The 16484-nt window shown below is 29.3% G+C and overlaps 3 protein-coding genes across 7 annotated transcripts; 1 reads left to right on the top strand and 2 right to left on the bottom strand.

The window, feature by feature from the left end:
* Nucleotides 1-1728: 1728 nt before the first annotated feature.
* On the bottom strand, nt 1729-5340 carry LOC105205194 (N-sulphoglucosamine sulphohydrolase). The gene is made up of 10 exons (XM_039451161.1): nt 5107-5340; nt 4444-4573; nt 4241-4377; nt 4010-4160; nt 3569-3807; nt 3045-3164; nt 2672-2869; nt 2401-2570; nt 2120-2266; nt 1729-2006 (listed from the first exon to the last, which is right to left on the bottom strand). The coding sequence occupies exons 1-10, from the start codon at nt 5318-5320 to the stop codon at nt 1860-1862; spliced, it is 1653 nt and encodes a 550-aa protein (XP_039307095.1). The 5' UTR covers nt 5321-5340; the 3' UTR covers nt 1729-1859.
* On the top strand, nt 2617-10116 carry LOC105205278 (phosphomannomutase). 5 transcript variants are annotated; one of them, XM_039451162.1, is made up of 5 exons: nt 2617-2744; nt 6454-6548; nt 7581-7775; nt 8882-9149; nt 9514-10116. In XM_039451162.1, the coding sequence occupies exons 2-5, from the start codon at nt 6489-6491 to the stop codon at nt 9777-9779; spliced, it is 789 nt and encodes a 262-aa protein (XP_039307096.1). In that variant the 5' UTR covers nt 2617-2744; nt 6454-6488; the 3' UTR covers nt 9780-10116. The 5 variants fall into 5 exon arrangements, with proteins under 5 accessions (XP_039307096.1, XP_039307099.1, XP_039307097.1 ...); XM_039451165.1 differs by lacking the exon at nt 2617-2744 and adding an exon at nt 5407-5624 and having other exon boundaries at nt 9514-9960; XM_039451163.1 differs by lacking the exon at nt 2617-2744 and adding an exon at nt 5775-6082 and having other exon boundaries at nt 9514-9960.
* Nucleotides 10117-11228: 1112 nt separating this feature from the next.
* LOC105205195 (methylglutaconyl-CoA hydratase, mitochondrial) lies at nt 11229-14313 on the bottom strand. Its single transcript, XM_011174485.3, has 3 exons — nt 14156-14313; nt 12119-12919; nt 11229-11619 (listed from the first exon to the last, which is right to left on the bottom strand). The coding sequence occupies exons 2-3, from the start codon at nt 12865-12867 to the stop codon at nt 11460-11462; spliced, it is 909 nt and encodes a 302-aa protein (XP_011172787.1). The 5' UTR covers nt 12868-12919; nt 14156-14313; the 3' UTR covers nt 11229-11459.
* Between the last annotated feature and the right edge of the window lie 2171 nt (nt 14314-16484).

Genomic DNA, 16484 nt, shown 5'->3' on the forward strand with positions numbered 1-16484 from the left:
AGTAATATCCTACATTCTTTTTCCGTGATGCTTCCTGTCCGATTCTCCAAACTTTATTCTTTATCTCTTTTATGATATAGTTGTTTCAATTTTTTAAAATTTTGTATAATTGTATGTGGATCTGTTTCTAACTTCGTTGTTGTCGCTAATTTATCATAGCCGTGCGCAAAAATGATGTATCTCTATTAGTGCTTTATCTATACCATTTAAATATTTTTATTAGTCTAATAGAAATTGTTCCTACATCTCTAATATTGATAGAATTTTTAAATTAAAATATAAAGTTTTAAATTTGTTGAAATTTTACGAATAAGTCAAAATTTCATCAAAATTATATTAAAATTTTTCTACCAAAAATGTATTGACATTTTTATTAAATTATTATGATAAAAAAATTTTTCTTTAAGAATGTTTTGGTCTACCAATATACCAATTGAAAGTCTACATCAAAATTTAAAAAAAAAAACTGCAAATTTCTTAGGTTTCCTTAAAGTTTTCTAAAGAAAATTTTCTTTAAAACAAAAAAATTTTTTTTTAGGTTGTGAATATCTTGTACATAGATATTCGAATTTTGGCCATAAAATTAACTGTATGGAGAAAACAATGAAATTTTAACTTATGCATCGTAAATGACGGATATTTATATAATATGTGATAATTTTAGATAAATAATTTTTAAACGAGTAAGTGCACTTACAAGCACGCTTGTACTTATCCCATTTTATTCACTTCAAATTTCACCGACTCTCGACGGCGCCGTAGATAATCGTAACACAATCGATTATCGACACCAATCGATACACTCGAGTGTCTCGGGTTCCTTTCTGGTGATGCGATCATGTGTTAATTGTCATAAGAGTTCACTCGGCTTTGCTTGTGAAATGAACGTAAAGATATAACTGAGATAATCGATATGTTGTCATTTTATAAAAGAACGCTTTGCTTGAACGACTAATGTCCTAATGTGTGCTTAATTTAATATCATGTAACAATTATTTGTACTTTATTGATTTGTTCTAACCTCAACAAGTGTAATGCTCATTTTACGCGGACTTCAGAATTCAAATTCCCTTGTCGTGTTGGGAGGCTTCGCTTTGTGTCTCTTATTTATGATTCAAATCAAACAAATCTACAATAACAATCAGAAATATAACAGATATCTCAACTATAAACAATATGTGAGATTTCCTTGTATTTACATAAATATTAACAGTCTCCATATATTTATTTATTCCGTTATGTACTTTAGAGAAAAAACACATTTGATTTTGTACGTTTTCAGATGAATGAAATAGCGTCAGAATTGAAAACAGTAGTAAAATCCATCAACAAATCGTCAGCTTATGTTCATCAATTAAATGAAATGCTTACTAAATATCGTGAAAGAGAGTCAAAGAATACTTCAACGTCAAGAGCTACTTTACCGTCGTAAATACCTTATGAATTTAAATTAAGGTAAATTATATTTGAATTATAAAAGTTTGTTCTTATATTATGTTTATTAATTTTTCCATTTTTCTTAATACCTAAAATGACTATTGAATAGAATCATTTGTTTATATTATGTTTAGTATTAAATTACAATATATATATTTAAAAGGTTAAAAATTCTACTTTATCGAGGTATTATATACTTATTATTGTTATTGAAAATACACATTAACTGTTATTTACATATATTTGAGTATAAAATTACAAAATTTATTCTTAAATGTAAGAAATTTTACATTGTCGGGCATTATATACTTTTATTATTACTACAAAAACATACATTAAAGTATAAAATTTTATAAAAATGAAAACACAATAAACAATAAATGTATATGTATAATTACAAACAGTAAATGTATGAAAGAATTTCAATCATCTAAATTATTAAGTGGCATACAGTGAGGCTTACTGTTTTGTCCAATACTCTCCAGGACACCATCTGGTGCACACAACCATGGATCTTTTGTTGTTTCTAACCAATTAAACAATCGTTTTTGAAGCTCGACAAATATGCTCTGAAATTAATAATATACATACAAGATTTAAATATATTTAATGTATCTTGTATCTGCATTTATTGTATCTAGTCAAAAGAAATATGATTAATATAATTATAAGTTTATACTACCTTTGCGGACGGTTTTAAAACTATATTATTTAATTCCTCCGGATCATATTTTAAATCATATAATTCCCATTCTGGCCTCTGATAATATTTCTTCAATGTTTTATACCATGGTAGAAATTGATGGTCCTTTGTTCTATTTAGAATGTCCTATATATGTGTATAATACAGTAAAAAATTATTTATAAACTCATCTATATTAAAAAATAATTTATTTTAAAATAATTTCAATTTCTAGTTAAAAAACGCTAATAATATTTTTGGATATTGTTTTTTCAGATTACCTGAAAAGTCGGGGATATATAAAAATCTTGATCGATAGGAAATGGCATTCTGTAGTTGATGTTGTGTATAAGTTTGTGGCGTTTAGTTCTAATCGCACGCATAGGATAATACATGGTAACTTCATGATGTGTTTGGCTAGCAAAAATTGCTGTATTATTTTCTACAGGTTCTATAAATGAAATATCGATTATTTCACAATATGATCTTTCTGGCAGAAAATACATCACATTGCATCACAATAAACGAATATATATACATATATGTACATACCTTTGAGAAGTAATGGTAAAAGTGATTTGCCAGTAAGTTGAGGAGAGGACACTTCATTAGAATCTTCATCCACGTAAGTTACATTGAACCAATCTAATATCGTCGGCACTATGTCTAGTAAAGACGTCATACTGTACGTTACACTGTTTTTCCTATGACCATGGATCGGTGATGATATCATCATAGGTTCAGCCATACCTTAAGAATTTTTTAATACTTGATTTTTACATTAATATTTTTGAATGTCTGCTAATTTTTGTTTTTGGTATCTTAAATGTAAGGGTATTTTTCACATGAAATGAGATTGGTCAGTTTTTTTTTTTTTTTTATTTATAACGCCTATTGTAGATTGATAGGCTCTAAATTTACAAACCTGAATCGTACAGATTTGTACGACCGTTTGGGAAAGGTATGCCATTATCGGATGTATAAATTACCAATGTATCATCCTTGAATCCTGCCTTTTCTAATTCTTCAAGAACAAGGCCAACGCCTAAAAAACGTTATTCTTTTCAAATACTGTCATATAATATAAAATTGCGTCTCTTGTAACTGTATTAAAAACATTGAAGTTGTTCGGCAACAAGTGAGAAAAAATTTAAAGAATGATTTTAGATGAAAAATAAAATAATCAAGAAAAAAACACAATAATTACGATTAACATTTCGTTTTCTCAGAGAAAATTCTCAGAGAACTGTATAAAATGTTTAGTAAACACCCTGTTAAACATTTATAATTAAAAAACGAAATTTAATCATTAGAAAATGGATCTTAATTATAATTTTATTCTTGATTTTCATCATATTTTATTATCTAGAATTACTTTTTAAATATTTTTTCCCTTGTTACATGAAAATGTTGTATCTGAGCATTTGTCAAGTAACTTTCTAAAAATACCTTTATCTAAACGAGATATTGTTGTATATTGGGCAGCAATATCTCTTCGAGCAGCTTCGGTATTCTGAACATAGTATGGTACTTTAACTTGCTCCCATTGATAATATATTGGATTCCAATCGGGAATTGTACCCATTCCAATATCACCATTGCCGAATTTCTCACAAAAATTGCCATACTCTGGATGCGTATGCCCACAGCGATGCGGATCGTGAAAGGCAACATACAGAAAGAAGGGTCTGTAAAATTTCAATATTTTAATTCAATAACTAAAAAAATGTTTTGCAGAAAGATACATAACAATTTATAATATGATATTTTAAGTATATAAAACAACAAAATAATATATATTTTATTACATGATAAAAAATATATTATTAATATATTACTTTATTTAAAAAAGAAATTATAGGCAAACGCTATGTGTAAAATATTACTTACTGTGTTTTATTTTGTGAAAGAAATTCGCGGACAAGTAGCTTTATATAAGTAATATTGCGACCTACTTGAAGAATAGAATTATTTTCTTCTGTATATGCAAAATCAAATGGATAAACATTACTGGGACCTACATGTTTCTTGCCAATAATTCCTGTTTAAAGAAAATATTTGAATATTGAAAATGTTATATGATAACATAATTCATAATATTATAAATCCGTTATTCATTACCTGTTCGTATATTATTTCTTTTCAATATTTTTGGCAAACTTTTAATATTATCAAAAGAATTAAAATGATGAACTCCTTGATGAAGACCATACATCCCATTTTGATGACTTGGTAATCCAGTTAATATCGTGGAGCGGCTACAAATACAAAATTCAAAATTTATTTTTATTAATTAAATTTAGTCTGGATAACAACAGGAATACCTTGGTGAACAGCTACTGACTGATGTGTACGCATTGTTGAATAGTAGACTTTCCTTTGCCAATTTATCCAAATTAGGAGTTTGACATATCTTATTTAAGTACGATCGCATTTCAAAACCTGCATCATCAGCTGTGGATTAATAAATAAATAATTTATTTTACATAATAAGAATTGATTATAGATCATGAATCTAAAATTAATTTACTGCAAAATTATAATATATCAATTTTTTTCATCTAAAGAAGTTTGTAATTTTCATTCATTATAAGAACATATCTGTCACATTTAAATATTTGTTATTTAAAGTAATTTGAAAAAGTAATTTTAAAAAATTACGACACTCTAATATAAATAATGCTTTTTAAAATCAACTTTCAATTTAATTTAATTTAATTTTACTGTAACTTTTAAAGAAGTTATAGTTTCTTATTTTAACATTAAATTAATTTTATAAACTATTATATTCTAAATAACAATGAAGTATTGTTCCAAAAGTAAATTCTTATTTTTGAAAAAATTATTTTAATTTATAAAATACATATCTATTTTAATTATTTTAGACAAAATAAACTTAATTTATAAATAAAATGCTTTGATGATCTATATTATCTATATTTATCAAATTTTTCCATTAAAAAAGTTTTTCACATTGTGTTAATTACCCAGCAATAGGAGCACATTTTTTCGAGATATATCGGTTTTTCCATTTGTGCACAAGACAATACACAAAAGCCATAATAATTTATTCAAACAGCTGTTCAACGACATATCATACAATTGTGAAACGTGCGTCTGCGTTAGCGGTATACGCGTGTAAGCACGTGACCGTGGCTGCGTTCCGATATACACTGCTAGTACTGAAAATCTATAGTTCATGTTACGTATACTATAGATTTTCAGTACTGGCAGTGAATTTCGGAACGCAGCCCAAATGTGACGTATACACGGTTGCCAATACAACCGGTCGAAAATTTTCTGCTCCGCGATAACCGACGCGACGTGATAAGAGATTATTTATCACGTTGCGTCTCACCGGGCGGCACGTTGTTCCGTATTGTGTGCAGGCACGTGCGAGAGCTCATAGAAGACACGATCGTTTCGTTTCAAGTGCCAACAGGAAGTGTCGCTAAGTGCGGCCACAAGAAAACACGCACGTCAAAAGTTTTCTATACTGAATCTGGTACATTTTCTATCACACGATTGGTACAAGTTTCAACATCTGGAGTGCGTTCAGAATGAACATCCAAGTGCACCCAGATATCATTTTATCTTTGTTGTTTACCGAATGTTAAACAAGGATAAAATGATATCTGAGTGCACCTGAGACGTTTATTTTGAACGCAGCCTAGCTGCGCTGACACGTCTCGCGCAAAGCACGATGACACGTCAACCAACCACGTACACACACACACACACACACACACACACACACACACACACACACACACGTGTCTATTTTATACATATGTATTTTTTAAAATTGTATTTTGTTTCAAATGTAACCTCTTCTTGTCGTTAATCTCGCGCGAAATGCCGTTTGTCACATCACGTACGTCAAAATTTCTGGAGCTGTTTCCGGAGTTTCGGAGTCACTCCAAAATGATTTTCTTAAACATTAAATGTCGAGATAAGTTACATGTATGCAGTTTTTTCTTTTGACGTTTCTTTTTTATATCTTTTTAATGAAAGTAGTTATGAATGAGAGTTTATACGCTTTATTATATAAATGTACATAACTACCAAAGATTTATGGTTAAGAATAATGTACAGTTTACTATTAGCAAATCGTCTTTACTCAACAAGTAGAGGGGGAAGATGAGGCAATTGTTAACCTGTCTCTTTAACTTGGCACGTGATTTAAAATCTCATTTTTCAATTATTTTCATCTTGAAATTGATCATTTTGTAATAAAAGAAACTAATCCGTATAATTTTCAAGACATTCTCGATTCTCTATTTTATTTTGTATCTAATGTGTTTTAGTCACTTGGAAATATTTCTATGTTTCAGAGAACTTAAGTATTTAAACAAGATAAAATTACATCATGTCGAAGAAGATTATTTGCCTATTTGATGTGGATGGCACACTCACTGAACCACGACAGGTATTATATTTTATATATGAAAAAAGCCTATCTTTGAAATAAATACTATATTTAAAACTATATTATATATTTCTCCTTACAACGGGAGGACTAGAAGTAGACGCCCTTTTGAAATGCTTTTATTGCATAAGATAGTTGCATAAGATAGATCTTTCGTATTAAGAATTTCAAACTCTAGCTTCAAATATCCCATAGTTTTTTGTCAAAAATCAACAAATATAATAATTTTCTAAATCATTGGATATATAACATTTGAAAAAATATTGTTAACATAATAGATTTTAGGAAATGGAGGAAAAAGCTAAGTATTACAGTATTCTAAAACCATTGTGTCTGCAATGAATTAAAAAAATCAAAAGTGATAATCTTAGTCTTGAAGCGATCTTCCAAGATATTTTAGATAATGAGGCTAAATGGGAAGCTTTTTTCACTTTGTGAACAGGATGATGTCAATCAAAGAAGAGAGGACTCGATAATAGATTTGGATTATTGATGAACCTCATTATCCAAGAATGCCTGAGGAGGATGGTTTCTTTGGGCATCTTCCTCTTCGCTTATGTTTTAATGTTAATTATTGATGTGATGTTTGGATGTCTGGCCATGTTGTGTTGTAATACCTGAAAGTGATTTGTCATGTGTTATTTTGTCAATGTCCCAAGATCCCCAAAGTTGAACCAGGGAACAAGAGTAATTTCAGTGGATAGATAGCAGTATTACACCTTTCGAATTCCACACGACTGGATACTAAATCCAGGTCTGGAATATTTAATTCTTTTCCTCCTTTTCTTAAGATCATCCTACCAATTAATCCAATTTATTTTATCTATTGTTAATTTTTGAAAAAATTAAGAGATGTCTGAAGCTAAGATTTGGAATTTTTAATATGAATATACATTTCAACAAATCACATTTTAAAATCACATTACCACTTTTGATTCTCTTCTTGTTAGATATTATATATATTATCATGTTATAACTACATTATCTTGAGTTTTTATCTCTCTGTTGATCAAAGAAATGTATTCTTTCCAGCCAATTAGCCCTAGCATTGAAAAGTTTCTCTTAGAAACTGTAAAAAAGGAGTTCGATATCGCGGTAGTCGGAGGTTCTGATTTAAACAAGCTTCAAGAACAATTAGGCGATAGAAATCTGTTTGAAAAGTATAAATATGTCTTCGCGGAAAATGGCCTTATCGCTTTCAAAAATGGCAAAGCTTTGCCCTCCCAAGTAAGTAACAAAAGTTGTAGATATCCCTGTACTTACGATTATCTCGACGAATTACTTCATGAATTTTTGAACTTATAATAGAATCGGCATGTTATTGGCTAAAAATGAACAAGTAGCTTATAACCCTTATAATCCCATATTCTGTAATTGCAAATATTAGTAACAATGATGTTAACCGAAAAGCTGTAAATGGGACCTACTTTGCCAATTCTGTTAGCATACTTCAATATATAATCTCTGACAGCAAAATATATGACAAAGTGGTGACTAACAGTGAACACATGTTGAACAGATTAATGACAAATGTCAAACAATTTTGCTTTTATAAATAGTATCAGCCAAAATGCATTAACATTTGATGATTAAAATACATGAGAGATTGAAAGTCGTCTCTGCTGTCATGAGTCATACATATTTATAATAATTATTATAATTGTTTTTTCTTAGTAGTAATAATAATATAAGATGGGATTATTTAAAAATAATTCCATCGTGCACTATTGCTAAGAACATATATCTGTCATCACTTTTTAGTAAATTGATTAACATAAAAATATTTATTTTAGATAAATTTGTTGAATTTATTTTCACAAATTCTTTTTCAATCAATTTATCTAAAATATCTAGTATAATATTAAAAATTGCTATAATAAATATTTCTAACAGCTCAGTCTTTTTTCATTAAATTTATCTACTTTCATGTAAAATTATAAAGTCGTTAACTTAATGACGCGAATAAATACGAGTATATTCACAAATATTTAAATGTAATAATTGAACGATTTATTGATATAATTGAAATTTTTAAAATTTTTGAAACATGACACATACATCTTTAATCTAAATATTAATTTTCTAATAAAAATATATTTTAAAAAATTTTCATTATTTCCTTAAATAGAGATCTACAATTATTTTTAGTAATAAAATATTTTGCTTAAATAATTTTTTATTTTTATGAAATAAAAAACATTATGCGACGCTTACGATCAATTTGATTTATGATCAAAATCTCGAAACATAATTTCGTCATAAATAGAAGGATACCTTATAGTTATATCAAGAGACAATAACGCATGTCCCTCTTAACAAATATGAAATTACAGTCGATCCAGGATATACTTGGAGAGGATGTTCTGCAAGATTTTATAAATTTCGTCTTGCGATACATATCCGAGTTGAAGCTGCCATTTAAGCGTGGAACATTTATAGAATTCCGTACGGGCATGATGAACGTTACGCCAGTGGGACGAAATTGCAGCAAAAAGGAACGTGAACAATTTAATGAATACGACAATGAACATCATATTCGTGAGAAATTCATACAAGCTCTTAAAAAAGAATTTCCTGATTTGGGTCTGACTTACAGTATTGGTAAGTGGCATATTTTATATATATATATATATATATATATATTATATATATATATATATATATATATATAATTCAATTAAGGCTTATTGTTAGTATTCTCGCGGCGTGATAGTATTTATGACGTATTGGAGACGAAAATACAATAAATTCGTTGTTACGTACTAGAGCGAAATTTTACATAAATTATTTTAAAGAAATTTCAGAAATTAATAGAAAGTTAAATTTTAATATTATAAATTATAATTGTCGAATTAATCGATATATTTCATTACTGCAAATATCTTCAGAGATATAAATTAATATCAAAATCAATATATGTTGCATATAAATTTTAGCGAGCAAATTTTATTTATTTTTTTCTAAGGGGGACAAATTTCTTTCGATGTTTTCCCTATTGGTTGGGATAAAACGTATTGCTTGCGTCATATTCAGGGATATGACGAGATACATTTCTTTGGCGACAAAACGGCCGAGGGTGGTAATGATCACGAGATTTATGAGAGCGATCTGACAGTAGGACACCGTGTCACTTGTCCTAAGGACACCATCAACCAATTGAACATCCTTCTGACACTCGTAAAGGAAAATAGGGAGAAAGAACAGCTTAGTGTTCCACTGCAATGTGTCTAATAGTAAAGGGGCCTAAGAACAAAATATTTTTCTAGGTCAAGATAAATTTGCATTTTTAGCCATTCTATATGCCTCCAATTATTGTATAATAGATTCTTTTTTTTACCAATTATGTTACATTCCTAATAATGAAGAAAATTACAAGAAAATTATAGTCCTTAATTCTCATACTTTCAAGCAGAATTTCTCAGCACTCAAGGTTCTAGGCAGAATTGTTTTCATGCACACTTAGAAATACAATGTATTTGTACATATGCTCTTTTTCGATTATTTTATCATCATCACTTGATATACAGAAGTTATAGGTGTTGAATAAAAAGGTTATTGGCATTATGAATATAGTAATTTATTTTCTGTTTACAAACATTCTGCTCTCGTAAGTCTTACATGTGAACAAACGATCACGCATATATCATTGCATTTACGCATCCATATGTACATATATATTAAAACTACATTAAACAATAACAATAACATAAGAAAAACATTACGGTAATTATTGGAAGACGATATGGTATGACGTAGAATGTTTTTTTCCGTCGCTGACAAAGTAAAAAAGGCACCTTATTAGCATATGCAAATAGCAAATGTGCAAGGTTAATGCTGCAACAGCTGTTGTTGCAATTTGCATCAAACTTTTGATATTAATTTCTTATTCTATTAACTTCCGTTTTACAACGTAAATGCATTTCTAATAAAATATTTAAAAAAAATTTGTATATGTATATGTATATGTGTGTGTGTGTGTGTATATATATATATATATATATATATATATATATATATATATATATTTATTTATTTATTTATTTATTAAAATCAATATATATGTGATAACTTAGAATACATATATTTTTTGCGATATAAAACGTATATAAAATCCGTGATATGTGAATGAAGCGTTTATTATGGCTAGGGTTGGCAAAATTCTACCTTTTTTTGTATAAGTCCATGCTAATGGTAAAAATATTTTTCCAAGAAAACGACCAAAAAATTACGGATTTTATTTTGAACAAGCTTAAATTGGAAAAGCATCTTTCAATTGATAACGCTCCTATTGTTTTCTATCTGTTAGTCGGTCTATTTGTATAAATCCTTTTTATTAATAACGATATAAAACAAAAATAAGAGAGTATTATCAATTGAGACTTTTCCAATTTAAAGCTTTATTCAAAATAAAATCCGTAATGGACTAGGAATTGACGTAGTAAATAAGCTTTTTTTTTATATAAAATGTTGAATAGTAAGTGCAAAACACATCTATATAAATAAAAATTTGTAATTCTCCTACTACTATGTTTTTCTCATTAAAAATTGATATAAAATAGTGACATTTATATGTCCAGCTTTTATTTAAAACCAAAGTATTTCACAAATTAATTAGAATTGATTAGAATTTAAAAAAAAACTATTATAAAGTTTTATTATTATTAATTCATTACTATTCGTTATCTTCATTTTTATTTAAATGATAATGATTAGTATAATTTGCTAATCAAAGTAAAAATATCTTTTTGTATAAAATTATATAAACATTGTTTAATATTACGTATTAGTAATTTTTATAGTTTTTGCCAGTTTATACTATTAGATAAAGTTCGGGAAAAATTGGAATTTACCATTGTTCTTTCCATTCATTGGACTTTCTCGATCAATCCTTGCTTATGACACCACGAGTCTTTATGCTCCTTGATAAACAGGTACGCGCTTCGCTGCGAAAGCGGCGAGTCCTTCAATTCTGTCTTTCGTATCCACGAGTTTACTGTAACACTGTCCCTCGATCTCCATACCGTCTTCAAAAGATACCTCTGTGCCTTTAGATATAGCCACTTTCGCCATTCTAAACGATACAGCATAGGATTAAAATGGGATTAAAAAATGTTTTATAAATAAGTATTGTATTTCGTTGATAAATGGAAGTTATAAATGAAATGCAAGTGTCAGAAAAATTCGTATTACTCGTGCTTGATAAGCACAAGAAGATAAAAGTGTGTGGTGTGATGTTTATTATATAATACGTGAGTGATCGTATCAATGATTCCGAGTAAGCATCATCGTCACGTTTAAATACCTGTTTCTCACGGACAATAATACGTAATTTGGTGTATTATGAAATGCTCCACTTTGTTTTCTAATTTCACTTGTTTGTTCCCCATTATCTATATTGCTTTTTTTTTATGTGATATTTCACTAATATTCATTTATTTTTATCTTTATTTTACATTGTTTATTTCTCTCATATCTATTTACAATTCATATTACACATTTTTAAAAATAAGTTTTTATGAATCACATTTACTGAATTATATTTTTAATATTTTTTTACATCGACAACTCACCTAACGCCAATGGGACCATTAGGTAAAATTTCTCTCGCGATCGAGAGAGCCGTTTGGTAAGCCGCGTCGCCGACCTTGTTTTGCGGAACCACCTCGTTGACGAGCCCGATCTGCATCGCTTGTTCGCCGTCAAGAATCCGCGCGGTGTAAATCAATTCTTTAGCCTTGGCTGCTCCGACAATCCTGGGAAGTCTCTGCGTGCCACCAGCGCCCGGTATTATCGCCAGTTTCGTCTCCACAAGACCCATCTTGGCCTCGGAAGAGGCGACTCTAATGTCACTAGCTAACGCAAGCTCCAGTCCTCCGCCTAATGCTACACCGTCTATAGCCGAGATCACCGGCGTCGGCAGGGTCTCTACGTCAGTCATGAGACTCCGTAAAGAAGACACGAATCGCAGCACCTCAGAATTGTCCATTTTGAATCTCTCCCGTAGGTCCGCCCCAGCGCAAAATACTTTTGGGACTAGGCTGCGTACTATTAGTACTCGTAGCTTGTTGTTTTGCTTGATCGAGACCAGCGCTTCGTTCAATTGAGAGATCAGGGTCTTCCCGAAAGAATTACGAGCAGCAGGCCTGTTCAATCCTAATACAGCGATACCGTTGTCCTTTCCGTCCAAGTAATTAACGATCACCTCTTTCGCCTCGTCCTTAGGACTCGGCATTGCGCTTGTGGTCAATGTTCTCGTGGTACAAATGCACCAATGACGAAGAGAGCTGGTAACTCTAATGTTTGCCACTAATGAAACCATTTTGCAGAAAGCTGTTTATTTGAAATTTATATTCTCTTTAAAATGAAGAAATCTGGAAAAAGAATGTTTTATTCTCGATAAGATATTTGTATCTTATTGAATTTAAATTATTTTATTTTATTTTAATTATCTTTATTTTCTATATTATCTATTATAGAATTTTTTAACAGCAAAGAGTATCCAAGTATATCGTACAATTTTAGAAACGGTAGTAAAAAAAAGTAAAAAAAATTAGAAATAAAAATAAAACATAAAATAAAAAATAGTTTAAAAATTGTGAAAATTTCCTAAATTCTATAGTATTTATTATTCTCATTTTAATCAAATAAAATTACTTAAAACAATGAAAAATAAAGCTTTCAAACTGTACTCTTTATTTTTGAATGTTGTATTTGTGATATAATGATAAGACTACATTATAATCAAGTATTGTGCTTAAATAACTTGAAATTATCTAAGTAAAGGTAAGATAAATCACATGTAAATGCAATTATATAAGATAAAGATAATTTTAATTTCTAATTACAAGATAAATTATACATGATTTTATTTAGAAAATTTTTATATAACATCGCTATTGAGCAAAATAATTTAAGATCTATTCATATTTTTATTTCTAAATCTTTATTTTATAAAATAAAAAAGAGTTCTTTAAATAATTTAATGACAAAGATATTTCTCTTTGAATTTGAATTAATATGCAAATAAAAGTCAAAATTTAAAATATGAAGAATGTATAACTCACATTATATGATTGACAAAATTCCTTGTAAACATTTTTGAATTTTTGAATTTTTATATTGCATTATATATACTACTAATTTATGCAATCTGAACTGTATTGCAATATACACTACTAGTACTAAAAATCTATAGTTTATGTTATGTATACTATAAATTTTCAGTATTAGAAGTGAATTTTGGAACACATCTATGTTGTTATCACTGAAAAATTGTTAGGATAGATGGAGGATAATTTGGACTAAGGACTATATCTTATTCTTGTTACTGTTTATGTTATCCTAAATAATTTGAAAAAGATAACACTTTTTTATTTAAAATAAAAATGAAGATATACATTATAATAATCTTGATAAACATGAAACTATTTCTTCTTTATCTAGATCATTGTTTAGATAATTTTATATAGATAACGGCAAATATTGTTACTTAATGTGCAGCATACAGAAAAAAATTGAAAAACGCTGGATTGTATTAAATTGTATGTGACGTTCCGTAGTATTTAACGTAATGTTTAAGTGAATATGATAGTCTTAAGAGAACTTACTCGAGTGCACCCGACCGGTTTCTCAACTCTCGCACGGCGCCACGGTAGAAGTAGACGCGAAAAAATTTACGACGTCGTTATCCTTGATCCTATTTCGGGATTACGATGCGGCAGCAACAACAGGAACATTCGCGTCGGGAGCGCACGGGCGAGCGCGCGCACGATAGCGGGAACGAATAATATATATATACACGCACACACGTGTACGAACGTGACGAATTTTTTGCGAGTCACAGTGTTTTGATTTCCACGGACGGATCGGGAATGCTCTTGCTCGCTGTCTGCTCCGCGGCCCCTTGGACTTTACGGACCCTGGTCACAGCGTCGTTGCAACAGCGACAGAGGCGTGGTAGGGATGAACCGAGGAAAGTTAGCGCGAGACAGTGGCGACGAATCTCTTCGAGTCCAGGCACACAGCCGCCGCATCGAAGTCGCGGCCACGACTGTTTGCTTTTCATTACTGCGATTCACTGCGAAACGAAAGCAACAATCGCACGTGTCACTCAGAGTGAGGATCGATCGCGCGTGCGCGCGGAGCGCGACCTCGACGTAATGCCTCGTAATTCGAGTGAAAGAGGGTGCCACTTAATACTTTTTGGCGGGTCTTTCTTATCGCTTTTTTTTTACGTTTGCAGGAAAATGACTCCAAATTCAGCGGACAATTGCATGAACGTTGTACACATTTACGTATACGACTTTTTATGGGTATTACGACAATAAATATTCGAGCAAAGGTGGAAACAAGATGCAATCTAATTAAACCTACACTCTGTAACGTACGTGTTTTTTTGGCACCCATTAATGGTCAGCACGGTTTTTTTAATGGATTAAGTGATTCAAAAATTATTAACAAATTTATGTAGCTTTCTTAAGTATTCTATAATAAAAAATTTATTTTTTAATATTTTTTAACATTATTTAACAAATTTATTTATTTATTTATTTAAAATAGCAGATTGAAAATGAAATCTATCAATTGTTTTCATCGCTCACTTATGATATAACAGTATAATGTACAATTCAATTAAAAAAACGGTAATTTTTGTAATGTTGCGAACACTAATTTTACTTTTTATGTATTACGTTTTAAATTAACTGTTATTTAGAATGTCATTAAAAATGACCGCATTATATGGTCGAAACGTTTGACATTTATGTTTATGATTATTAAGCCATTGTTATATAACTACACACTTTGACTTAGCTTGCTCATTAGCCCATGTTGTATAAATTATTGATTTCAAATATTTATGGACTGTTTGCCCATCTCTGTACGATTTATTTTGCACATTTATTTGCATATTCAAAAGTCGTCTGAGTTTGCGATGTTATGTAAACAATTCATAAAAATTATAAAAAAACTGAAAGTGAAAGACAACGTCGCTATATCGCAAAGGGTTAATATTGCGACATATGTATTACTGTAATATTCTTATTGTTCAGTTTAGAACTGTTTCAATAAATGTTTCAATAATGTTTATTTTTACTAATGTGGATCAATTTGGAAAAATTCTCTTTGATAATTGATCTCGGTTTAATTTACTCTTCATTCTTTTCTAGTTATAAGAAATAGAAAAAGATAAAAAGTAAGTTAAAGTGAAATAAAAGTTAATAATTTGATGAACACGTTGATGAAAATGGACCTTCATATATGTGTTTCAATTTTTGAAGTGAAAATTTGTTCAACCTTCAGTTTAATAAACCTGATAATGTATTGTATATAAAATTATACAAAAAATATCAGCACTAAGACTCAATTATAACACATAAAAAAATTCATCTTAATTAGTTCTGTTTTCACATATAAATCTATATTATTCCATAATTATTTAAAAATATAGTATTTATTTTTATATTAAAAATTATCAAATTCTTTAAAATAGATTAATTTGTATGTAAGCAAGATTATTGTTTTATATATTAATAAACAAAAATTTGAAACAATTATTGAATAGAGTATATTAGCAATGTTTACCGTATCTATAAAGAATTATCTAGATAATCATCCAGATAAAGAAATAGTTTTATCTTTATTTAAATTATTATAATTTATATTATCTTCATCTTAGATTTAAAAAAAATATTACCTGTTCCAAATTATTTAAAATAAACAATAACGAGAATATGAAGTATTGTTCTTAACGTAAACTTCCAAGTTACCATTTATCAAAGAGAACTATTCAAAGTGATAACAACAGGATTGCATTAAATTTGCTATCAGTACTAAAAATTTTATACCTGACATGAACTATAGATTTTTAGTGTTGGCAGTGTTACTGGAACGCAACCTAGATCAATAGTAATGCAATATAAAAATTGTCCTAAAACT

This window comes from Solenopsis invicta, chromosome 6, assembly GCF_016802725.1.
Source record: "Solenopsis invicta isolate M01_SB chromosome 6, UNIL_Sinv_3.0, whole genome shotgun sequence".
Classification (NCBI taxonomy): domain Eukaryota; kingdom Metazoa; phylum Arthropoda; class Insecta; order Hymenoptera; family Formicidae; genus Solenopsis; species Solenopsis invicta.

Excerpts from the sequence above, each read along its gene's own strand:
- LOC105205194 (XM_039451161.1), bottom strand. The coding sequence starts at position 5,320 with ATGAACTATAGATTTTCAGTACTAGCAGTGTATATCGGAACGCAGCCA. Across the intron at positions 3,808-4,009 it reads CTTTCACAAAATAAAACACA|ACCCTTCTTTCTGTATGTTG; the intron begins GTAAGTAATATT and ends GAAATTTTACAG. Across the intron at positions 2,870-3,044 it reads TACAAATCTGTACGATTCAG|GTATGGCTGAACCTATGATG; the intron begins GTTTGTAAATTT and ends AAAATTCTTAAG.
- LOC105205278 (XM_039451162.1), top strand. The coding sequence starts at position 6,489 with ATGTCGAAGAAGATTATTTGCCTATTTGATGTGGATGGCACACTCACT. Across the intron at positions 6,549-7,580 it reads CACTCACTGAACCACGACAG|CCAATTAGCCCTAGCATTGA; the intron begins GTATTATATTTT and ends TATTCTTTCCAG. Across the intron at positions 7,776-8,881 it reads GCAAAGCTTTGCCCTCCCAA|TCGATCCAGGATATACTTGG; the intron begins GTAAGTAACAAA and ends ATGAAATTACAG.
- LOC105205195 (XM_011174485.3), bottom strand. The coding sequence starts at position 12,867 with ATGGTTTCATTAGTGGCAAACATTAGAGTTACCAGCTCTCTTCGTCAT. Across the intron at positions 11,620-12,118 it reads AATGGTCCCATTGGCGTTAG|AATGGCGAAAGTGGCTATAT; the intron begins GTGAGTTGTCGA and ends TGTATCGTTTAG.